At 27.8% G+C, this 26,911-nt stretch overlaps 1 protein-coding gene across 6 annotated transcripts in view; it reads left to right on the top strand.

The window, feature by feature from the left end:
- LOC100199421 (ATP-dependent Clp protease ATP-binding subunit clpX-like, mitochondrial) overlaps window positions 1-26,911 on the top strand; it is a 39,767-nt gene that overhangs the window by 8,956 nt on the left and 3,900 nt on the right. For 3 of the 6 annotated variants that reach the window (XM_065816298.1, XM_065816296.1, XM_065816299.1), the window contains exons 2-8: window positions 1,300-1,480; window positions 1,567-1,785; window positions 1,992-2,161; window positions 3,438-3,615; window positions 15,906-16,043; window positions 23,075-23,239; window positions 24,480-24,568. In XM_065816298.1, coding sequence (XP_065672370.1) covers window positions 1,363-1,480; window positions 1,567-1,785; window positions 1,992-2,161; window positions 3,438-3,615; window positions 15,906-16,043; window positions 23,075-23,239; window positions 24,480-24,568 — 1,077 coding nt within the window. In that variant the 5' untranslated portion in view covers window positions 1,300-1,362. Of the gene's footprint in view, window positions 1-1,299; window positions 1,481-1,566; window positions 1,786-1,991; window positions 2,162-3,437; window positions 3,616-15,860; window positions 16,044-23,074; window positions 23,240-24,479; window positions 24,569-26,911 lie in introns of all 6 variants that reach the window. The other 3 variants (XM_065816294.1, XM_065816293.1, XM_065816295.1) reach the window with 1 other exon arrangement.

The following is a 26,911-nucleotide window of genomic DNA, read 5'->3' as shown; positions in this document are numbered from 1 at the left end:
ATAACTACTTAAAATTAAAATTACTTAAATATAGTTACTTAATGTTTAAAATAATTTTAATCATTTTTAATAAATATTTATAAACAAGAAAGTATTTGCAATTTGAACATTTATTAAAATCTTAAATAAAATAGTTTTTCTTTGCATAACTAAAAAAGCATGTTTGCGTCTACTGCAAAATCCATGTATTCAAAGAAATGCCTTTTAAAACAAGACACTATTTTAAAACAACCCATTATCTTCTAATAAAACTAAAGGTAAACACAAACAAAGTGATATTTAAAAATCATTGCGATGGCACTGGTTTTAACTGGGTGGGGAGAGGGAGGCTACCAAAAGAACTTACTTTCTCCCCTGCCCCTCCCACTTTGTCAAAAAAATATGGTATTCCCAAATAAAATTTAGTTATGGCACTGTTATATATATAATATATGTATATATATACACTTCTAGCCTATATCTATATACATATTAAATTCTATATAAATATATATATCTTTTGCCACATTTTAAAAACAAATAAACCAAATAAATAACGTACTGTATATTTGATATAAATAAGAAAATAATTTTAAGAAACATCTTTATGATTTTAACATCTTTATTATTTAAATAAGTGCATTTACATTTACATGAAAGTATTTACATAAAAGATATAATTCTATTTGTAAACTTAACCCTGGTCTGGTCAATTAAATTTGCGCAAAAATGTAAATTTAATTGACCAGAATGTTTTTAAAAACATTCTGAATGTTTTTAATAATATAAACAATGTTTTTATTTTTATTTTTTTAATAAAATGTTTTTATTTTTATTTTTGTTACTGTAAATCATGCATGGAGTGTTGCTATATCGACTATCTTATAGCCTGACTTGCAACAAAATGCTGCTACATCAACTGACAAATAGCCTGACTGAGTGTTGCTACATTGACTATCTTATAGCCTGACTTGCAAGGGAGTGCTGCTACATCGACTGAGGGTTTGGTTAGGGCAGGCAGTTTATCGAGTAATAAAAAAAAAATTCCGGTCTTGCATTTTAATTTTTACTTTTTGTCAGCAAAACTTTCTGACAACCAGTTAGGGGTTATATATATATTTATATTTATATATATATATATATATATATATATATATATATATATATATATATATATATATATATATATATATATATATATATATATATATATATATATATATATATATATATATATATATATAGACATGTTTTTATATCAGTGTTTTTATTTCACTTATGTTTTTTTACCATTTTTATATCAGTGTTTTTATTTATCAGAAGCAAGGGAAGAAATAAATTGAAGAAATAATGCTTTATGGACAAAAAAGTTAACATTGTAAGATGCAAAAACCAACAGTTTTGTATTCACTTCAACGTTCATTACAAACATTCTCCACATTTACGTCATCAACCAGCTGTCTGTCAAATGTTTGCTTTCAAAAAAATTTGACCAAAAATGGTATATGCTTTCTCTCTTTCTTTTTATATTTTTTATATATGTGTATATATTTTTGAAATCATTATTGATTGAATTTTAAATTGTAGCAAAATCTGTATGGGCAGGAAAACAAAATTATGTTTATCACTGCTGCGCCTCATTCAGTACATCTTCTAGAGCTTTAAAAAAGACTGATGGCATTGGTAATCCACCTATAAATGGTGGTGGCTCAAATAGTGGAAAAGGAACAAGTGGTAATGGAAAAGGAAATCAACTTTGTTGCCCAAAGTGTGGAGAACCATGTACCCAAGTTGAAACATTTGTTTGTATGTTCGCATTTGATTTTTTCCTCAATTTTATAAGTAGTTTAATTTTTTTTTGAGTTTATATATTATTTGTAAAATTATGTATATTTTTAATCAAAAAATCGACTCCCAATAGTTACTCTTGGTTATATAATCAGTGAAGCTTCTTGTATTATATTTTTAGAACATTAAGGTACAAGGAATGATGTTTTGAGTTTTTTTTTCAGCTGCTACTCGATTTGTTAAATGTGAAAAATGTCAAAATTTTTTTGTGGTTTTGTCTGAATTAGAATCAAAACGATCAATTCATAACGAAAAATACCAACAAGCACAACAGGAAACATCTAATCCTAACAACCAGAATAAAAGGGTGAAAGAGCCTCCACCTCCAAAAAAGGTATTTATGTTTTTTAAAATTATAATAAAAAAAATGAATAACAGGTAATGTAACACATAGCAGATAATGTAATGTGTCTAAATAAATCTTATTTTCCTTCATGATGCAAAATGGCATCTGTGGTTTTAATTTTTAAAAATTTAGAGATTGCTTTTGCCCCTCCAACTGTTGCCCTATCTGTCTTCTTACTATTATATGCAACCTTTTTGAGCTTTTAATTAACAAACTTAAAATATTCTAATATCAATCCGAGCCTGTTAACAATTGACTTTTTGTCAAGTTTTTTTTCACCAGTAGTAACAAGAAATGAATTTAAAAAATTGTTTTTAAATTCATTTACTTGTATAAGCTTTTTTAGTTGATTAAAGTAGTAATGTACTATCAGAACTGGAGGTCCATGGTTTGATGCTGGTTTATATATGCATTGATTAGGAATAAGGTGTGAAGTTTCTGGTTTAATGCTGTTCTGCAACGCTCTGTGATAAAAATATAAGGATTTCTTAGAGCACCTAAAAGTAACTAAAAAATAATAAATAAAAATATATAAAAATTTATACTCTTTTTCTTGATCTTACATTTTGTTTTTGTTTTCATCTACCTTATTAAATCTACAGGACCCTAAATGATAACATTTGACTATATTTATATAATTACTAAAAATAATGATCCTGTATAAATATTTTAAAATAATAATGTTAATCATTATAACAAACAGATTTTATTGTACATTAGATAAAAAGGGAGAGGTAAGAGCTAATGCTCATGAGATTTCAAAAATTTTCAATAAAGTTGGGCATGCTGGTTTTCTCCATATTTCTTCATTCAGTAAAATAGGAAAAAAACAAAACAATTAAATTATTGAATCATTAATTTCCAACCAAATATTATAATTGATTTTAATAGACGACAAGGTTCTATCATTGGTCTTGTATTGTTTCTTGTCTAGTTTATCATTCATATAAATATATGAATTCTATAAGCATCAGTTTTTAGTTTCTCTTAATATTGAATATGATGTAAAAAACATCTAATATACTATTATGAATTTATAAATCCATATGTTATACAAAAGTACTAGTATTTTGTTAATACAAAAGTGAAAGCATTTAAAAGCATGCAACATTATTAAGAAATAGTATGCAATATTGTGCGGTTTTAGTAAAAAGTAGTGTGCAAAGGCATACAATTATCTTAAGTTCCGGGAACCCTGTACATTATATTCTAGCTTTAGACTTTAAAGAAGTTAACATTTTATATTGTTGATTTAAACTTTTAGATTTATGAATACTTATCTAAATATGTAGTGGGACAAGAAGTAGCTAAAAAAGTACTTTCAGTTGCTGTGTACAATCATTATAAAAGATTATCTGTAAACTTATCTGGCCAGTTTGAATCTAATTCTTCAGACAGTGTTAGTTTTCAAGACGAAAGAGCAAGATCTCAAGCTAAAGGAGGTAGTTTCTATTTTTGCTGGTGTCTGGTTTTTAAATCTAGTTAAAGCATATAAAAAGACTTAATGATTATGAACTATTTGAGATGTAAACTGGGGTGTTTCAATTTTAACTTTTTTTGTCATGGTTAGTCTATTTTTGAAATGTTGTCATGGCTAGTTTATTTTAAAAAGTTTAGAATTTATTGTAAAAGGCAAAATAAGTTTTTAACACTTTTATGCATATAACTACTTCAAAAAAAAACAACATAAGAACATGAAATTATATATTTTTATTAAACTAGTTTTATATTAAATCATATATTTTTTATCAGAATTAAATTATATTATAATGATCTTTGCTTCAAGCCTAAAATATTAGCTTTTTATTAATTTTATTTCTTATTTTTTCTTTTTTTTTGAATTAGTTATATACATAAAAGTGTTGAAAATTTATTTTCCTTTTTACAATAAATTCTAAACTTTTTAATATAAACTAACCATGACAACATTTCAAAAATAGACTAGCCATGAAAAAAAAAGTTAAAATTGAAACACCCTAGTTTACATCTCAAATAGGTCATAACAATATACTTAGCAACCTTATTTTTTATTAGAATCATTGAACAGCCAGCTGTCTGTCAACTGTTTGCTTTCAAAAAAAGTTTGACGAAAAATAGAATATGCCATCTCTCTTTCTTTTTATCTTTTTTATATATATGTATATATTTTTGCAATCATTATTGATTGAATTTTAAATTGTAGCAAAATCTGTATGGGCAGGGAAACAAAATTTGGCCTGACCAAAGACATGACAAGCACTTTCAGATGTCATTTTTACACATCTTTCAACAGATTGTGTATAAAAGGGCCACTATTACTTTACTTTACCAGCCTTGTTTCAAAGCAATAAGCTGCCTGCAATTTACAAACGTGTTCGGTACGCCTAGAGCGATTTCCATTAAGCAACTTTTTCTCATTTTTAACTTTTGAATTATTATACAAGCGGTAAGATATAAGAGGAAATTAACTTTATGAAAAACCATTGACCATTATGTAAAAAAGTTTGTTACAAAAGTTTGAATGACGATTATGTTAGATATAAGTGCTATTTAATAATAATAATAACTTTTTATTGCTGAAATTTTACAAAGTAAAAATTAAAATAGTTTAAATGTTTATAACGTTAAACAAGAGTGTGTAATAAGCACACTCTATATCATCTGGTGACTTAATATTCTTTTTCGATATATTCGTGTAATCGCTTTTTGAATGTTTTTACTGATGTAGATAGCACGATAGGCGGAAGAAGGGGATTCTATACAGTGACTATTCTATTAAGAATGAAATTCTCTCTTAATGGACAACATTCTTTCATTAATTTATTTTTGAATCAAATGGGATTTCTTCTGTATGTTGGCTGTATTTTCCATCAGTAGATGTCATAACGCCTAGATCTTTTTCTGAATCTAAGCCTTCAATTTGAATTCTTATGTTAAGATCGTAGTCAAAGATAGCCATTTAGCTATTTTATGTATATCATTTTGTAATTCATTTCTTAGTATTTCAATTTCGTCTAGCTCAGCAAGAGTTTTACTACCGTCAGCGTATATTTTTATTACATGAAAAAGTTGACAAGGAAGGTCATTTATAAATGACCTTATTGTGAATAAAAGCAGTCCAAGTACTGATCCTTGTATTGCACCTCTTCTGACTGGATTCCAGTGAGACTAGTTTTTGCCAAGTACAACTCGTTGCCAACAATTACGATTGATTTGTGAATATTTAACTTTTCTAGTTTCTGTAATATTGTGGTTTCACAAAAAAGAAGATTTGCATTATTGTTTGCTTGACTTTAGGAATGGTTTTCAAATTCAGGAAGCTCATTGTTTATATTATTTGTGATTTATATTAAACTGATTGAAAGTGTTCGTTGAATATATCAGCTAGTGTCTTGTATTGTATTGACACTCGAGTTTAATTTTAGTTTTTCAAATTTTTAGGTTTGTTTTTTATCTTATTAATTAATGGCAATTGCAATTTCTTATTCTTTATATGGTTAGATAATTTTTTGCATATTTTTTGATATTCCGTTGTTTTTTTTCAATTATGCTGTTTATTGTTGCGTTCTACATCTTAGATACTATATGAAATTTGTACCATGCACAATGTTTGTCCTGAAAAAGTTTTTTTGTATATAAGTCAAACCATTTTGGTGCATTTATTTTTTGCTTGTTTAGTGTTTTAATAGGAATGCATAATCCACATGCTTCTTTGTATATCGATAAAATTGATTTGTAACATAGTTGAATACAATCGCAGGGTTTGAGTAGTTGTGACCAATTCATGCTATTTGTATATAGTCTTAGATTCTCGTAATCATCTTTAGTGTAATTGTGACGGTGGTTAGAGAAACAATGATAAAATCGATAATTTTGAGTCTTATATTCCCATATTATACAACAGTGACCATGTGTATTGTTGCCAAGCGTTGGTCCCAGAGATATCTCTAATATTCGTTCTTGCAATTTGGTAAATTATAGATAAATTTTAGACGGATCATCTGTGCTTTTATAACACTTCTGGAAATTTGCGTTTGAATTATATTTGAATATTTACTAATGAAAAAAACTCAAATAAAGTTAAAAACTATGGAATCTCTATTAAGCTAAGTTTTTTTTACAAAACGGAAGGTTAATTAAAAAAAAAACCATAAAAAAAATATATATAATAAAAACTTTTATTTATCATCTTGCGAGCACAAAAATATTTATGCAACTTTTGATTGCAAAAAAAAAAAATTATTTTAATTTCTATATATTATTTTATAATAATATATAATTAATTTATTTTTTTTACTGTAATGATCGATTTTTTTGCTTGAAAAGCGCTAATACTTTAAGCTTGAAGCAAAGATCATTATTATATATTTATGATAAAGAAATTTATGATTTAATTTAAAGCCAATTTAATAAAAATATAATTTTATTCCGATAAAAAAATATATGATTTAATTTTGATTTAAAATATATATATATATATATATATATATATATATATATACACACATATGTTAATTTTGATTAAAAAAATATATATTTAAGTTTATTAAAATTAAAGTTGAGGCTTGGGTTTAACTTAACTGTCAAACTTATTTGAAAATATTACTAAATATTGTTCAATATTTAAATTTTATTTATTTTTAAAAAAATTAACTCATTTTTATGCTTTTTTTAAAAAAATTACATCATTTTATTTTAACTGTTTTTTCGGTTTTAAATATAAAAACATTTTTTTAAACTCAAAATTAAATTTTAGTTAAACATGTTCCGAGGCATTTTTAATGTTCAAAAAATTTGCACAAAACGTAAGTTAAACTTTTTTATAATGCAAGTAGAGTGCAGCAATTATTTTTTAATAAATGATACATACAACGATATAATTTTAACAAATGGTGTTTAGAAAAATAATCTTTGCTTCACAACAAAATTGCTAATAAAATAATAAACTTTTAACAAATAAAGTAGATAAATTAACGTAATTTTATTTGTTATTTTTAAAAATGATTATTTAAGAAAAAAGCATTTAAAAAAATTTAACATATTTTAATTCATTTATACAAATGTTGAGAAAAACAATTTGTTTATATTAAAAAAATTTTAAAATGTAATATTAAATTTAATTATTTAATATTAAACAAAAATGAAAGAAAATAAACATTTCCTAATAATAATAATAAAATACGAGTTAAATAATGTTTAACTCGTTTTTCGGTAATTAATATTATTGTAGTCGTTTAAAAAAGTTTATGTCTTGATGAAATAAAAAAATAAAGACAATTTTATGACGTCAAATTCACATTAAGGCTAATGCGTTAAGCATTTTTTATTTTAAAACAAGTTTTATTAGAGTGTTATTAGAGTAAATTATTTAACTGCATCAGTTTTTTTTTATTTCAATTCACCTCCTCAAGGTTATGAAGGCGAGGATGTTACTTTAGTTGTGGTTACAACCCTCTCTCAACTCTATGACTCTAAAACACGAACATTGGCGAACAAGTCTAGCGCAGTACTACCAGGGGCGTTATAAAGTGAGCGCTTTACCACTACACCACTACCACAAAAATAAGATGACAGCTATTACATTTATAGCATTGTTAACCACTTTTTGGTGTCTCTACTGACGATTGAATTTTTCTCCTAAAATATCATTTAGGATGAAATCATTCATCTTAAAATGATATTAGCTTTAGATGCAATTTCAGAACCGTGTGATTCCTCTTACAATTTGACATGATGGTAATGCAGAAGATGCAGCATCAAACATAAGTTTTTAGGAGGTTGTTGTTACTCATGCATCACTTTGCATTTTTTGTAGTTCAGTTTCATATATCATTTATTTTTCATTTCGGACCATTTTCTAGCAATTTAAATAGCATTTAAATCTAGATGTAGCTTGTCTGAATTTGATGCCACTTTAATATGAGCTGTGGTTTTGCAGTCATCAGCATACAATTGAAGTAATTGATAACTGATGGCAAATTGTTTAAAAAAATAATTAAAACACTACCCTGTGACAGACCACTAGTTATGTCTGCCCAGTTGGACTCTTGCAAAACTTAACTCTATGCTTTCGATTAGTTAGAAAGTCACTTATCCAGCAAAGCAGTTTTCCAGTAATTCTCAATGCGTCTAGTTTATGCAAACGATGTTGATGTGGCAAATGTCAAAAGCCTTATCTAAGTCAAAAAAGGTTATATCGGCGCATTGCTTATATGGCAAAGATAAAGAAATAATATCCATGAACTCCAAAAGGTTGTTGATGCAAGATTTATTCCTAACAAAATCATGTTGTTGTTCTGCAAAAAGGCATCCTGGCTCATTATTGTAAGTATAGTTTAAAGTTGTGTTCTGGATAATTTGTTCCAAAATTTTGCACAAAGCAAATATGAGTGAAACTAGGCAATAGTTGACTGGATTTAATCAACTTCCAGTTTTGTGCAAAGGCGTGATGTTAGCAATTTTCAAGACATTAGGGACAGAACCTTCCTGAAGTGAGCTATAAAATAGTTTTTTTAGAGGGACTGCTATTGTACTAGTGCATTCTTTAAGAACCCATGGATGCGTAGCATCTACATCTGAAATTTTGTATTGGTTCAGTTTGCTGTGAGTTGCAAATACTTATTCTAAATAAATTTGAGCATCTGAAACTATACTTGTAGTTTGGTTCCTAAATTGCGGTATTCTGTATATTTCGGTATTAGAGAAACAAGATATTCCTTAACAAAAATAGTTTTATAATTTAAGTTTAAAATGTTACTTATCTTGTGACCTAAGGTGATAGTATCATCATTAAAATCATGTATACCACTGCGCAGTGGGCCAGAATTTTTTTTCCGTGGCCAAAAGTCCCTAAAAAGTCAAATCTTCTAAACTTTTTAATTATTTCATTATTGAAACATAGATGCTTTACTCTACTCAAAAATGTATCTGTTTGATTACTAGAGATGAAGGCAAGCTTGCTAGAACCATTCATAATGGCTTTAAAATTGTCAAAATTTTGCAAATTTTTTTTTTCAAAAATACTTATCCTCAAAATCTACATAACTTTTTTCAATTAAAAAAGCTTTGGACTATTTTTATTTTAGATAAACTTATTAATTTAGTGCTTATAAAAAGTATATGTTTTAGTTATATATTTGTATTTAATTTATTCATAATATGTCTTAGAACTGTTGGTATTTTAAAGGTGTTTTTCTAAATTTCCTCATCTTCCTTTTTTTAAATGCCACTTGAAGGTTGTTTGATTTTCTGATTTTTGCATTTACTAAACGGCAGTTATTGTTCAAAAAAAAAAAAGCTGCGACCATGTATTCTTTAAAAATTAAATATTTAAATATTCGATTCCGACCAAATGTCATTCTCTTGAACTTGGAATTAATGATATTTAGAAAGTATATAGGTTGTTTAATACTATTAATTAAAATCAGCTGCGACTAGAGATAATTTAGACTTAAAATCAATTTTGAAATTTCAAGATTTTAGACTAATTTATTTCTTACTTTACAATGCATTGTGCCGTGAAAATACTTATTTATATATATGTCTTATATATATATTTGGCCTCAGTACACAAACTACTCATTCATAGCAGTCTGACGATATCTAGATTTATGCTACCAATTGGAATGTACTCTGAAGAAGCAATTGAAGCTCGGAATAAAGATAATAAAAGTATTTACTAACAACACACTTGTAAATTTGATCAAAAAGCTACAATGACGGACCAATTCAATTATTTAATCCTTTCGAGTTACCCAATTCTTTTATCTCTTAACTATGCATGATCAAAATGTAAACATAAAAAAATGAATCTAGAAGGAGATGCAGTTGATCTTCTTTTTCAAGAAACTGAAAAGGAAAATACAATGATGATATATATGTGGATGAAGAATATAATGAGTTGGATGATGATGATGATTTTGATAGAAAAGAGGAACTAAAACTAAACATAAGTGAAATAAAAAATTTAAATGAGCACAATGACATTATCAAACCATCTGAAAATGAAAACACTGGTTTGTCATTTTATTACTATGCTGACTTTGAATTTACTGACTAAAATTTTGTTTATATTATTTTTACCTTTTGATTTAAATGAAATTATTATGTGCACTATTTTGTAAAATAGGAATAAACTTTTAACCTTGAGCTATAAAAAATAAATTCTCAGTTTTAAATATTTATTTAATATTAAAGATATAAAATATAGTTAGTGTAGTTCACTGAAAGTCTATATGCAGGATGTCAGTGACTAATAGTTTAATTATTTTTTAACATTTACAGAGTGTCTAACTTCAATTTTCTTATAGTGTCTACGTTAATTTTATATGCTTAAGGCATAAAAAATTAACGTTTTAACATTACAATTTTTTAATCAAATCGCTGCAATTATCAACTAATTAGTCTTCAATATCATATAAACTTCAAATTTCCAAACAAATAAATTTTTTCATGTCACAATGCATTGTAAGGTAAGAATTAAATTTGTCTAAAACCTTGAAATTTCAAAATCGATTTTAAGTCTAAATTATCGCTAGTCGCAGCTGATTTTATGTAATAGTATTAAACAACCTTTATACTTCCTAAATATCATTAATTCCAAGTTCAAGAGAGTGGCATTTGGTTGGAATTGAATATTTAAGTATTTAATTTTTATGTATTTATACTGAAATGATTTTCTTTTTATTTCCTTTTTTGAAAACATTAAAATAATAAAAAAAAGTTTAATTTAAACAATAACGGTTCGATGCGTTAAATGAAATTAAAAAAACAAAAAAAAATTAAATTACTTAAACAAATATGTTAACTTTAAATCAGTGTTTTTACAAAAGCAAAAAAAGTCGTCAATTTTGAACTAAAAAATATATTATAAAGAATACATGGTCGCAGCTGTGTTTTTTTGTGAACAATAACTGCCGTTTAGTAAATGCGAAAATCAGAAATTCAAACATCCTTCGAGTGGCATTTAAAAAAAAGGAGGTGAGGAAATTTAGAAAAACACCTTTAAAGTACCAACAGTTCTAAGACAAATTATGAATAAATTAAATACAAATATATAACTAAAACATATACTTTTTATAAGCACTAAGTTAATAAATTTATTTAAAATAAAAATAGTCCAAAGCTTTATTAATTGAAAAAGTTATGTAGATTTTGAGGATAAGTATTTTTGAAAGAAAAATTTGCAAAATTTTGACAATTTTAAAGCCATTATGAATGGTTCTAGCAAGCTTGCCTTCATCTCTAGTAATCAAACGGATACATTTTGGAATAGAGTATAGCATCTATGTTTCAATAATAAAATAATTAAAAAGTTTAGAAGATTTGACTTTTCAGGGACTTTTGGCCGCGGAAAAAAAATTCTAGCCCACTGTGGACTGATTTGTTTTTTCGACTACATATATGTATAGCTACATTTATGTATGACTGCATATATATGGCTACATTGCCATTACTAAGTTTAACAATCAATAAAAACAAGTCTTTTACTTTACTAATTTAATTCTTTGCTCTAAATAACTAGGCTTACACATAGAGCTTTGGCATATATATATATTTTGGTAAAGTATTTAATTCAATAACACAGCATTATAAATTGTAGATTTTTCACCTTGTAAAATACACAGTTGATAATAAATAATTTGAATAAATAATTTCTGCCTTAATCCAAAAAAAAAAAAAGTTTGCAAAAATTAGAGAAAAAATTTAAAAAACAAATTTTGCTTAAGTGTTGTCTGTTGAACTAAATTTTGTAATGAACAATTTTGCATAAAAATTTAAATTTTGGGTTATTAGATGGTTTGGTTAATAACATTAATCTTCCTCGAAGATTACAGTAAACTTCAGTTTCAAGAATAAAAACTCTTTAAAAAAGTCCAAAAAAGTAGAGTATAGTACAAATTAATTGCATCAAATATTTGTTGTTTGTTATTTGTTGTTTTATTCTACATTTTTTCTAATTTAACTGTGATTAGAAAGATTAGTAAGTTTAAAGTAAATAAACAAAGTCGGACACTACACCAAGAAACAAAAATCAAATAATAACTTTACTTCAGTATTCTGATAAATCTCAACAAGAAATAGCCATATTATGTTCAGTAAACCATTCTACAGTTAGCCAGGTCAAGAAGCATTACATAGCAACAGGCAGCTTATTGCCATTAAAACAAGGAAAATGTGGTCAAAAATGTATGACCTCATTAAGAGATGACTGATATCTAATGCTGGAGAATATCAAAAATCCAATGAAGACAAGTGACCAACTAATGAATTTAGCTTTGCATGACATCCATGTCTGCTTGAGTATTTTGTGGAGGAGATTGATAGCTGTTTGCCAGAAATTCTTATAAAATATCATTACTTACAGATGTCATGAAGAAGAAGCGTTTTAATCAATATTGTCAAGTATCCAGATCATTGAAAAATATGCCAAGTATCCAGAAAGGAAGATTTTTAGGGTTGTTTCTCTGCTGTTGGACCAGGAGCACTCTACTCAGTTACTGGCATTATGAACTCTGACATTTACATTAAGGTTCTGCAAACACATTTAATTCCAGAGATGTTAAAAGTGTTCCCAAACAGAATAAGAGTATTGCAGCAGAATAGAGCCACATGTCATACATCCAAAAAATTCAAGAAACTCATTGTAGAAAATAATATTAAAACACTTTAATGGCCTGACAATATCCCAGATCTCAATTCAATTGAGAATCTCTGGCCAATTGTAAAAAAAGACTGAGAAAACATGACATGGTTTGAAGACCCTGAAATCCAAAACATTTGTAAAAATTTGTAAAAATTTAGTAGATACTATTCCAAATCATGTGCAGAAACTCATAGCAGCACTAAGAGGATACTCAAAATATTATGGCATAAGTTTTTATGATATTGGAGAAAGAAACTTACAGATGGATTCCTGGATTTTTATTGTTTTTTATTTTGATTGCAATTAATTTGCACAATAATGTAACTTTTGGAGTAAAAAGAATAGCTTAAAGGTAAAAGGATCTCAGGCCTCGGAATGGTTAGATTTTAATTTAAGCAACATAAAGCCCAAATTTTTCTATTAAATACTGAAAGTCATGGATAATCTGAACAAAAGATGTAATGTTTAGTTATAAAAAAATAAATAATTAAATAGTGTTTTTCTTTAATGTATGTAGATTTTAAAACGTTATGGCAACACAAGCACAAACATGCAGGACTCATGTACATTCTTTCTTACATTTATAGAATGTCTTAATTGTTATTGTTGCTTGGATTTCCTTTCTTTATTAGTTTGGTCCTTTTTGGATTTGTCTTCCTTGATTGATAAAATCGTTTCTAATATTTTTTCCCCCTCCATTGAGTCGTGAACCTGCGTAAATCTAACATTTTCTTTGTTTCTTTGGTTACAGGCAACAAATTAGGTATTTCTCCAAGTGATATTGGTTTATCAGATATTGTTTGATAAGCTTCCATGGTATTTTCGTATTAATTTTTCCAATAGCTTGCTGAGTCATAATGAACATTATTTGGAGATGAAATTGTTAGTGCTGTTGATGATTATTTTCAGTATTTTTATTAATACACAGCTCGGCTTGTAAGAACTTTTTATCCTGCATCTATTGAACACCGAGTCCTCCATGTGAAATCCCAACTTTTTTACCTGCATTAATCATTGTTTGTTTTGATGCCCACTCTGGCCACAACTCTGCAAGTTTTTTTCATGAAACCTTCGCTGTTGATCATCATTAATGAAGAATAAAGTGCAAACTTTGCACTTCTGTACTCAGAGTGCAATTTCTGATTTTATCAACAAGCTGGGTAATGCCAGTTGTGTCGGTAGAGTGGTAAAAAGACAAATATTTTTGTTTCTTAAAAATGTCAATACACTAAATGTCAAATCTTGAATGACCATCAGATCATCACCATCACCACCACCATCACCACCACAGTCAAATTGACACCATCACCATCACAGTCAAGTTTTGAAGAATAACCATCAAATGGTACAAAAATGTGTCGTGTTAAATATTTTTTTTCTAAATAATGGTCAAACATTTGACATGCACTTAAAAGTGTATTGTGGTTGGCTGCCACTGTCATTTTTAGAGATTAGAAGGTTTGGAATTCGATTAACGTCTTCTTTTGGAGCCATGAGAGCACTAATCCCCTTTCCCTTAAATATGATGTGACACATTGATATATCTCCTCCAAAGAAAACAAAAGGATGTATAGTTAGGCATTCCCTATTTTCACTTATCATCTTTTAAAAACTTTCCCCTCTCCTAGTATAAACTAAACTATTTGGAATACTATAAACTTCATAGTTTACAAACTAGGAGGTTTCATCATGATTGTAAAGTCTAGTGGTATCAATATCTCCCTGCCATACACACGTTTCTACTTGATTTGCATCAATTAAAATATTACTTTTTATAAGTTCTTTAGCTAACTCATTAAGATGGTTACACGCTATTTCATTTGTTCAGTTAAGAGCAGAATTTATAGATACAGTTCCCTGTCTCTTTTTTGTGATGTAATTCACAACTCCAAAGGAATATCAAAACACACTTTTGTACTCACACTTTACTTTAGTAAACACTTTTTAATTTTCAAAACAAACAAGGAAAACTTTTTAAAGTGCTTTAAAGGAGGTTTGATAGTAGAACTTTACAGAAGTATACTGTAGGCAAAATATTCATTTAATAATGTCAAGAAGAAACAGAATAAAAATAACTTTAAATCTTTATTTAACTAAGTTTTATTCACCTAGCATTCTGAGGCTCCTTACCTTATCATTTTGTAGTGGAATATAAAAACTAGAAAAGGGTAAGTAAATCAAACATTTAAAAATATACTCAGCAGGAAAAATAATTTTATGCAGAAAATTATGATTTTCCAACCAAAATTGGAAGCAGTACAACCTGTTATTTAACCTGACATTATGAGGTCTCTATTGAAAAAAGTTTACCCTAAGTATGTAAAGACGTGTAAAAATGATATCATAAATTTTTGTAACCTTTTGGCATTTTAACAGTATTTTGTCTCTTTAAACTAACTAAACTCTTAAAACTCTTAAAAATTAAACTCTTGTCAACTCTTAAAAGTGAAAACTAAGTAGCTGCCACAATATTTAGTTTTAACAAGGATTTTAAAAAACACCTTTCTGAAGTTCTTTCACCTGTAAATGAAAGAACAGTACCACCATTAAAACATGAAATGATTAAAAAACAAACAAACAATTGATTTGGATAACTAATCAATTGTTCTCATTTCAAAAAAAAAATTAAAATGTTAAAATTGACACACTCTAATGTACACTGCAAGTTGGTCAGATTATATTAAAAGTAATACATTTATAAGTTATTTATAAAATAAATTCTTTTAAATTTTTTTCAATTTTAAGTTTTAATTTAAGGTTTCGATATTGAGGCATTATTCATTGTGTAAATACACAACAAATAAATACCATAAGATCGAAATTTATTTAATAAAGACCCAAAATTATTTGTTTAAATGAAAAAATGCAAATTATAAGTTTAGTTAACTTAAGTTTTAAATTAGTTTGTTGAAATGTTTTCTATAAGTAAAAATACAAGGTAAAGTGAACTATAAATACTGGAAACAAGAATGTGTGCTGGTCTAAATATAGTAAACTGGCATGTGTGCTGGTCTAAATCTAAAATAATAATGTATAGTTAGGATAGTATTTATCTTACAATAGACTTTCTTCAGATTGCTTCTGGTAAGAATGAATCTTCTCCATTAGGAGCTGTTTATACTTCTGATAGTTTAAAGGAGCCGTTGCAACCCCCTCCATCAACAACTTCAATTCTGGATAAATTTAACGAAGATTCAATAAAAATTGATAAAAGTAACATCTTGTTGTTGGGACCAACAGGATCAGGTATGTTATATTTATAATTGAAATTTTTTAAGTTGTTAAAGTATATTATTAGTTGGCATGAAATGACAAAAGAATCTTAAAAAACATTAAATCAGCTTTTTAAAATTTTAGAACCAATGTTACATAATACTTGGTTATTTTTTAGACATCTTTCCAATAAAAGTATTTTCAAGCTGTTTCAAAAGTTTTAAAATGTTTTTTAATATTGATCTTTTAAAATTTTTATACAAAAACAAAACAAAAAACAAACAAAAAACTATATTATACATTTTAACATACAAAATTTGTTGAAACAGTGTCTGTGGTACCAATGAAAAGCAATAGTGCAAAGCACCAATATATTTTGAATAAAATATCAAGTCTGTAGATTGCGGCGTATATATTTTGTGACTTTTAGGCCTACAACAAAACAAAGAAGCCAAGCTTTGACTAAAAGTTAGTTTTTCTTAGTATGTATTAACTTTTTGGGCTGAATTGTTTTAATCAAAAAATTCAACCCAAACATTTTTTTTTTATCAATCTCTCTAATATGAACACAACATGTCTCGGAGGTTTGGGATCCCTTTTAAAAAGTTTGAATGACAATTATGTTTGATAAGCGATAATTTTTTATCTTTATAAAGCATACGTTTAACTTTTTTGTCAAAAGACAAGTGAAAACAATATAAATTTTTTAATAAATGGTACTTGGAAACTTAAATCTTTGTCACAAAAAAAAGCACTGGTAAAGTAGTTAACTTGATTTTTTTTTTTTAAATCAAGTTAATTACATTACTATTTTTAAAAGTAAAAAATCATTATTATTTGCACAGCTGCAATTTTAAGTAATAATGAAAAAATGATAGTAATAATAATAATAATAGTATATTTCAATTCATTTATACAAATATTGAGGAAAGAAAGAATTTATTTTATGTTAAATGGTAATTAAAAATGTAATGTAATATTTAATTGTTTAATATTTTAAAAAAAAGTTAAACAAAATAGACATTTCATAATATGTACATTTACAAAATAACACTTCTGAATTTGTTTTTCTTAATTAATAAATTTAAATTGTTTTTTAGTAATTTAGTGGTATTTATTTTATTGCAAAAGTTTAAAAAAGTTAATGTCCGTAAATAAATAATAATTTGTATTGCGTCAAAATTATGACAAGCTAATGTGCCAAGCCAATTTTATTTAAAACAAGACCTGCAATTTATATTAAAATTTTTTTCAACACAGCAAATTACTTTCTCGCATTTTTAAAATGTGTTCTAATAAAAGCAAATGATTGTTTTCCTACAGTTTTACAAGACCTGCTTCACTTTGTCGTTGTCCATATCTCATGCAAATGTTAAGCAATTGTTTTCCATTTTAAAGTAAAAAGCTTTTAACTTAAAACATAATACTTGCTCATTTATTTGCTATAAGAGTCTTCGTTATGTGAAATGTATGGTTTTTTTTTTTTTTTCTCAAGAAATCTCTACAACTTAACTGAAGAATTCTTATTTACTTTTATTATTTAGTTACTATGGGCTAAATTAATTTTTGTATTAAATTTATACAAGAAAATACACAATTGCTTTTTCAGGATTTTTTCATCCATAAAATTCCAGATAACAAAAGATTTCTTACATAGAACTTAATTCTAAAATGAATAGTAACACGCAGACACCTAATCAATGTTCACTTAGATAATAAAGAAAAATCTAATAAATTGAAAGATGCAAAAATGCAAATACTCGCCCCAATTTATATAATAATCAAAAACTAATTTAAACTTTTTTCATAAAATATTTCATGTCGTTTTATAAAGGTTTAGCAAGATGACCACCATTGCAACTTTGATGAACAACAAATAATGAATTTTGAGTATAATGTTTCAGTGTGCTGTTGTAAAGAACTTTAATGTTTTGACTCAAATTCTTTAATATGGTAGAAAATAGCATAGACCTGTGGTGTGACCAATACTGGCAAAAATATGAAAGATCTTTTGAATTTCAGTCTAAAAGCTTTCCTTTAGTCTTGTTTCAAAACATGATGAAACCACTTCTTTGCTATGTCTCAATAAACTCAAAGACTTCATAGGTACAAGCTTTTTTAGCAATCATTGCTTTTGAAGTGTCCACCATGTTATGGCTGGAGTTGAATGTGTAAGTCAACTTGCCAAACTTTGGTGCCAGATCACAAGTCTAAAAGGTTTTTAAAAATTGTTAACAATTCCAAGATAAAAATGGAGTTCCATTTATGGAATAACATCCGAAATGAGCACTGAGTTGTCCATATTTGATCAAAGGTTAATAGATTACTTTTGCAAAATCTTTTGCAAAGTTTAAATCTAGGCTATTAGCATATTGCTTATCTATTAGCAGTGCAAATTTTTCTGTTAATGTGCTTTAAAGAGTTCGACATTCTAATAGATTATCAGAATTAACAACACATCTGCAGCAAAGGTAGTTCTTGAATGGGACTAAATTCCACAAATGATATTGGTTAATTTGGATGAATGAGTTGCGCAAATAATATTTTTAAATCACATGAAGTGTAAAATGCCACACCTGAAATATAAAATACCATTCACTTGAATAGTATTCATCACTCAAATATTCTTTTATGTTTCAGGTATATTTTTAACAATGGCAGCAATGAGTCAATTTTTAACACCTGTTTCTAGAGCTTATAAACCTGTCTGCATCTGGCATTTACTACTAACTACTTATTTTGTCACTTTTGTTACCTTGATAACTGACAAGTTTATTTTTGAAAATGATCATCTGCCATCAATTCCAAATTCGAAAAAATGGTTTAAACTGTAGTCTCTGTTCAACAGCACCTTATTAGTTAAATCTTCCAAATTTCTGCTGTGAATTTTTTCATTCCTGTGTTGGATTATTCAGTGTCGTACATTTAAAAATATTTGCACTGCATAATTATATGATTTATTGATTTTAGTGTTGATTGATGTTGTGTAAGCTGATTAGAATTGTTTTTCAAGCTGTTATAATAATGTATAATAATATAATTATAAAATGTAAACATAAATTTCCTAATATCGTTGATTATACTTTAAATTTTTTTTAAAATTATAAAAGGATTTTAAAAAATTTCAGGCTTGGAAGATATGCCATTTATAAGAATTATCTTGTGTGCCCTTTTGTCCTTAGTAGGGTTAGGAATACCGGGATCCCGAAATTCCGGGATTCCCCGGTTTTTAACAATCCCGAAATCCTGGGATTAAGCATTTAATCGCGGGATTTTTTTTGAAATTGTTTTCAGTTGAAAATTTTTAAATTAAATTATTTTTTTCGTTCAATTGCATTAAAATTTGAACTTAACAATTTCGAAATTCTTGCAGTTATGTTTTTGAATAATTGGATTAAAGTTGTTATAACAATTGAAATTGGTTTGCAATTACATTCTTAAAAATTTTTGGTGCTTAGTCGCATTTATTCAAGTTTCTGACAATTTTTATCTCGAATAGACATTATCTGTTTGTGACTATTTTAAAGTACAAGTTTTAATAAAAAATAAAATTGCTGGTTTTTTGAACAGTAAATTTTCTAAAATTATAATGGCTTCGTACATGGAATATGACAAAAAAAGTAATTCTGCTGTTTGGAAGCATTTTTTAAGAAAAGAAAAAGGGCAAACAGCAATGTGTAAGTCTACTGACTGCAAAAAAATTTTAAAAATTGGAGGTGGTTCAACGAAAGGTCTCCATACACACTTACTTTTCTTCCATAAAATTAACCTCACACCAACTACTATTTCAGTAAACACACGAGATGAACCACCAATAAAAAAAAACAAAACGTTAACCAATTATTTTCCGATATTGGAGCGAGAAGAAAAATCACTTCCTGCTACACTTGCACGATTAACAGCCATTGATGGGATTTCGTTCAACGTGATATGCTGTTCTAGTGATATACGTGCAGGTCTTATAGCTACAGGATTCAAAAATTTACCCACAACAGTCAACACTGTGCGTAAAATGGTTGTAGATTACAGCAAAAAAATAAGGAGTTTTTTATTACTGAAATAGCTAGCAAAAAAAAACCTGAATTCGGTGTAGGAGAAAGATTTTCTTTATCTTTTGATGAATGGACATCATTGCGTAACCGTTGCTACATGAATATTAATTTACATGCACGAAATTGTCAGTTCTGGAGCTTAGGCTTAATTCGTATAACGGGATCAATGTCTGCAGATAAGTGTATTGAGCTATTAGAACAAAAGCTTGCACAACATGGACTTGATTTGAGAAAAGATATTGTTGGTATTATGACTGACGGAGCAAGTGTGATGAAAAAAGTTGGGAGAATATTACCTGTAAATCAACAGTTATGTTTTGCCCATGGTGTGCAACTGGCCGTTATTGAAGTACTATATCAAAAGCAGGATATAGAAAGAGAAATAGATCAGCAATTCGACGAAGACGAACAATCAGATATAGAAGACGATTTTTCAGAGAGTAACTCTTGCGAGGATGATGATTTTTCTGACAACGATAAACTGGTTGATTTTGATGCTAGTCATAATTGGCATCGAGGAAACGAATTTGATGTTACTGAGGTAAATTGTGGTCCAGTGATCAAAAAGGTACGAAAAGTAATAGTAATGTTCAGACTAACACCAAAAAAAAATGATATCTTGCAGAAGTATGTTGCGGCTGAATTTGGGAAACAAATAGCTCTAATTAAAGACTGCAAGACAAGATGGAATAGTCTTTTGTCAATGCTTCAACGCGTCTATTTATTAAAAAATTGTATACAAAAGGCATTAATAGACATAAGTCTACCGGAAGGTGAATCTTTGGCTTTATCTAATATTGAGCTTAAAACTGTATCTGCTATCATTAATGCGCTACTTCCAGTAAAAGCAACAGTTGAGGCTCTTTGCCGTCGGGATGCTAATTTGTTTACAGCCGATGATGCCATAACTTTTATGTTAAAAAAACTTAAAGATGCTAACAACGTTATAAATCAAAAGTTGCATTCATCTCTCGTTCTTTGAATGCAACAAAGGCGTACCGATGCAAGTGGGATCCTTCAGTAGCTGCACAATGGTAGAACCAACATTCAGTCCGAATCTGAAATAGAGCTAGTAACAGTTCCGACTTCAATAAAATGTCGCAAATTAATAGTTGAGTTACTTGAAAGACTAGACGCTACAAATCCAGCTACATCATTAACAGCTAATGAGTCTGAATCAGAAGTTGAACTTTCTGTTTCAAATGAGGCACTACTCGAAATTGTTTCTGATTCTTCTGACTCTTCATCTGAATCTATTTCTTTTGCTCTTAAAAACAGCAAAAGAATCACAGACGAACTTAATAAAGCTATAAAAAAAGCACATTTGCCCAGCATACCAACTCGATGTGAGACGTTATCGATGAAAATTCAAAAGGAAATGGTGTTGTTTGAAAATGGAGGAACACGTGGTGATTTTTTGCAAAGAGCGTATGATTTTTTAATGACTATTAAAAAACCTACCAGTGTGGAGTCAGAACGTGCTTTTTCTGCGGCCGGACTTTTTGCAATAAAAATAAGAAGTCGTCTGGGGGATGAAACTTTGGATGTGCTCTGCTTCCTCAAAACTTATTTTAGGAATAATCAAAAATAATTGCATACGTATATTATATCTACAAAAACAACGTCTTTATAATTTAATAATTAAGTATGTATAATATTAACAAACCAAAGAACTTCCTTGAAATTTGTAAGTTTTTCTAAACATACTTTAAATGTCTTATTAATTTCCTTAAAATTTGTCTAAAATAATATGTTAAAATCTTTCAAAAACAGGTATTTCAGAATCCCGGGATCCCGGGAATAGGTAAATGTAATCCCGAAATCCCGGGATTTTAAATATAGCACGGGATTACAAACCCTAGTCCTTAGGTTGTTTTTCATTAAGTTTTTTAATTTGGTAGATAAGACAGTCACATATACTAGGCGTTCATGTCAAAGGCATTATATTTATATAGAGAAATTGTAAAAAGGCAGCAATGAGCACATAAAATCTTTCTTTTTTTTTTTTATAAAAGAGTTCAACTTGAGTTGTACTTGGGACTCACTTAACACTTGGGACTAGATTATTTGCGTGATTTATGTTACTTTTTACCAATTTTTGAAATCTCGCATTAATGAAGTCATTTAAATATCTGTCAGATTTACAGATCTTATGCAGTTATCGTGACTTTTTGCTTTATTTTGCTTAGTAATTGATGAATGTTTCTTAATTTTAAAGTTGAGCATATTTTTGCAACAAAACTGTTTTTTTGAATGTTTTAGATTCACATTTGATATTAATCAAAATAATCAGTTATTTAAATGAAATTGGTTAAAAAGTTAAATAAAAAGTGATTTTCCAAATTTTTCTGCAACTTTCACTATTTGATAACAATTTTTTATAAATTTACAATTAAGGTCAATCTATATAATTATATAATTTTAAAATTACTGCATTAAAACCAAATCCTAAATTATTTTACATGTTTAGATAAATTTTTGCAGCCATTTTTACAAAAATACCTGAATATATTTGCCTACTTAATCCCCATTAAACAGTGCAATTTTTTTAAAAAAATGACTTTTTAGTTTTTTCAAATAAGGTTGCTTGTGATTTTCAAAGGGTGTAATTTAATAGAAGTATCGTAAAGTATGAGAAAACAAAATCCAAAAGTATAGTTTCTCTTTACAATCATAAGAAGTTTTATACAAAAATCATAATATTGAATAGTGAATGATCTGAGTGTGAGTCAATAGTGAATGATATGTGTCTGAGTCAATAGTGAATGACTTGTGTCTGAGTCAATAGGAAATGATCTGTGTCTGAGTCAATAGTGAATAATCCATTTCTGAGTCAATAGTGAATAATCTGTGTATAGTCAATAGTAAGTCTGAAAAGCAGTGGAGTAGAAGATTTTATAAAAGTATTTATCAATTTAGGTTTAATGTAGCTGAAGAATCTTTTTTATTGTTGTAGTTTAAATTTACTTTTTTATTAATTTTAATGGGTGCCTCATTTTTTGTTTCTTTCAGGTAAAACTTTGTTAGCGCAAACTATAGCTAAGTGCCTTGATGTCCCATTTGCCATGTGTGATTGTACTTCACTTACGCAAGCTGGTTATGTTGGCGAAGATATTGAGTCTGTAATCACTAAACTTCTTCAAGAAGCTAATTACAATGTTGAACTAGCTCAACAAGGTATGATGTGTTTTTATACTAGATTGTAGTTTATTATAGAAGAAAAGTTTTAAAACAAGTTTGCATAAATTTACCAGTTGTAAAATAGCACACTACTCGTCTGATTTAGAATAACACACTACTTGTCTAACTTAAAAAATAATACTTATGTAAGTAATAACTACTAAGTGGTATGATATGTTATGACAAATGTAAAATTAAAATAGAAAAAAAAAAAAAAATGAGAAGCATCCAATTGTACTCGCCCCCCTCCCCTGGTATCTTGTGGAGGTAAATTTAATAAAATTTAAAAAAAATGTCAGTCATGTGGTTGATCATTATATCAGTGCAACCCACTTACTTAACCCTTTCTTAAAAATCTTATTTTGTTGGATATTTACTATTTAAGTAGTTATTTTGCAATTTTTGATAGTTTGTATGGCAACACCTTTAATTCAGATTTTAGATGATCATTTGATTAGACATTAATTGACTGAAATGGTTTGATGTTTGACAACAATCTTGCTTGACAACAATCTTGCATAATTCATAAAGTAAATGGGAGTAAGTGTGAACAGTTTAGCCTTAAGTTTAATTATTGATATGAAGAAAAAATATTTTTAGTTAATTTTTTTTATAGATAATTTTTTACACTTTATAATATTTTAAATTGAAAATTTTTAAATAAATCTATTTTCATTAAAAAAAATTTTCATCTTATAATCGGGTAAAAGAAAACTCAATGAATTTTATTAACAATTAAGTTATTAAGAAAACTATTTCAAAATAAAATGAAAAATAATTTTATTAGAAATTAAGTTTACAAAAAAACTATTTTTAATTTGTTTGTGTAGATGTGTCACTAGTGCTAAAGGTTTTGCTTCTAGTCAAATAAGAATTCATTTTGTTTAGCTGTGGAAGTTTGTAGCTACTGTTGTGAAACTATATAAGTAATGCGCCAAATATATTTAACATGGCAATATCCACCTACTTTATAAAGTAATATAAAACATAGATTAAGTAATATAAATACTTTAGTGAGTCCTTAAATAAATTGTTTCTCTACCCAACCCAACTTGGATGTTGTAAGTATGAGATCTTTTTAATGCTATTGTGGTATTGCGGTGGAGCTCTTGCTTTGTAAGGAAGAAGTTTAGAGATTGATCCCCATCATGTCCTTTGCAGTACTGCACTTAACTTTTTGCCTCCATTTTTTTCCATATAACTATTAGAAAGTTTATATATAAAGTTTTATTTTTAGGAATTATATTTTTGGACGAGGTTGATAAAATCAGCTGTGTTTCGGGTTTTCATCAAGTGAGAGATGTTGGTGGAGAAGGTGTGCAACAGGTTAGTTTTTTCATAATATTAAATCAAAACTTGGTTTTTTGCATTTGTAATACAATTGTAAGCTAATATATATATATATATTATATATATATATATATATATATATATATATATATATATATATATATATATATATATATATATATATATACACATACATATTTATATTAGTGAGTGACCGGGGCCCCAGCTGAAAATGAGACTTTTTTCAAACCCAGCCCCTGCCCCGGCTAAACTAAGATTTTGCAGGGGTTGATAGCTAGGGCTAGAAAAAAAATTTATAATACTTTATGTATTATAATTCTATGCTTACATTTACTATTTATTAATTGCTGGCATATATTTATATATTTTCAAACACTAATTTACTTCCAAGCAAGCAACCACTATTAAGTTATGATTTTCTTTGAAATAGAGAATAAGTAAGAATACTTTTGTAAATGTCCACTTAGAATAGGTATTCGAGTTTAAAAAAACCAATTAGTTTAGTCCCTCCTCCTCCTCTCTATTTTTTAATTTTATTTATCTATAAATTTTAATTAGGTATAGTTTCTAAACAAAATATTATTTTTTAATAAAATTCGGGAACCTTGAAGATGTTTCCACCTAGTTTAAGATATTAGAATTTTTTTTTTGAAAAACCAATTCCCCTCACAATTGGGCGATAGTTGCCTAATTTTTTTTGGGAAATGGTTAACTGAAGCCTTGAAAAGTTGTAGTTTAAAAACATGAAGATATAAAGTTTTTTTTGATGTGCTAGAAAAAATATTTAAATTGTTTTATACAAACTTTTTACAATTCAGAAAAAATGTTTGCATTTAAACAATTTCAATGAGAGATTTATTTTTTCAATCACTAACTTGTAACTCTTCATTACCTCACATTGACGAACCCAGAGTTTATTTAGGGATACTGCTTTTTTCCAGCTATAAAAATATTATACTTTAGGATCTATAAATGTTTATGCAGCCCCGGTCACAAACCTGGCCTCAGCTATATTTTATCAAACACGGCAAGTAAGTAAGTGACCGGGTCACTTATATATTTATATATATATATATATATATATATATATATATATATATATATATATATATATATATATATATATATATATACATATTCATATACATACATACATATATGTATATAATGTTTTAAAAGTCTGTTTTAACAATCTAAATGTTTTTATTTTTTAACTGTAAAACATGCTCAGATTGTTGCTACATCGACTATCTTATAGCCTGACTTGCAACGGAGTGCTGCTACATCAACTGACAAATAGCCTGACTTGCAATGGAGTGCTGCTTCATTGACTGAGGGTTTGGTTTGGTCAGGCAGTCTATCAAATAATTAAAAAACATCTATGACATCTATGACATCTATGGTAAGAACATAAAGACGACCATGCAAGAGTATATATATATATGTGGTAGTAGTGTAGTGGCAAAGCGCTCGCTTCATGAGCAAGAGATTTCAAGTTCGATCCCCACCACATCCCTGGTAGTACCGTGCTCAACTTGTTTCTCCGCGCAGCAGCCTTGTTCGTCAAGGTTCGTGTTTCGGAGTTATAGAATTGAGAGAAAGTTATAACCACTATTAAGTAGCCTCCTTATCTGTAGTGGCCTTCTCGGCCTTGAGGAGGTGAATAACAAAAAAAATATAAAAAGAAAAACATTTTTAGAAAGAATTTTTATTGTATTTTATATTTATTATAAAAGAATTTATAATTTTTTTACAAAATAATGTTAAAAAATTAAAAAACTGACTAGTAAAAAATATAAATGGGAAAAAAAATTGGTTTCAAAAATATTTCAAAAAGCAATAAAAAAAATAATTTAAAAACGTGTTGTTCCTCCATTTGTTTTCAAGCACTCTTGTACTCGTTCTGGCATTGATTTCAATAAAGTTTTGATTACTTCATCAGGCACATTTTTCAAATGATGAGAGATAGAAGATTTCAAATCTTCCAAATTGTAAAGTTGTTGGATTCAAGTCTGGACTATTGGCAGGCCATGGAAGCACTTGAATTTTATTAAATTGAACCAATCGCTAACAACATGCGCTTTATGACACGGCGCATTATCTTGCTGGAAAAAAAATCCATCTTGCAACTGCCATAAATCAATGCTAGGAATAAGCGAGTTTTCCAAAATTTTGATGTACCTTTCTTTGTTGAGTCTACCATCGAATAAATGAAAAACGCCTACTCCACAGGCACTCATACAGGCCCAAATGCCTATTGAACCACTGCCTTGTTTTGTTTGTTTCAAAATGCATGATTCATCAAACCGTTCGCTTGGAAGTCTACGCAACATTACGCGACCTTTTCTGTTGTCTACC

The sequence above is a fragment of the Hydra vulgaris genome, chromosome 13 (genome assembly GCF_038396675.1).
Source record: "Hydra vulgaris chromosome 13, alternate assembly HydraT2T_AEP".
In the NCBI taxonomy this organism is placed as follows: Eukaryota; Metazoa; Cnidaria; class Hydrozoa; order Anthoathecata; family Hydridae; genus Hydra; species Hydra vulgaris.
The sequence above is the reverse complement of the archived record's forward strand: the minus strand, read 5'-3'. Positions and strand labels throughout refer to the sequence as shown.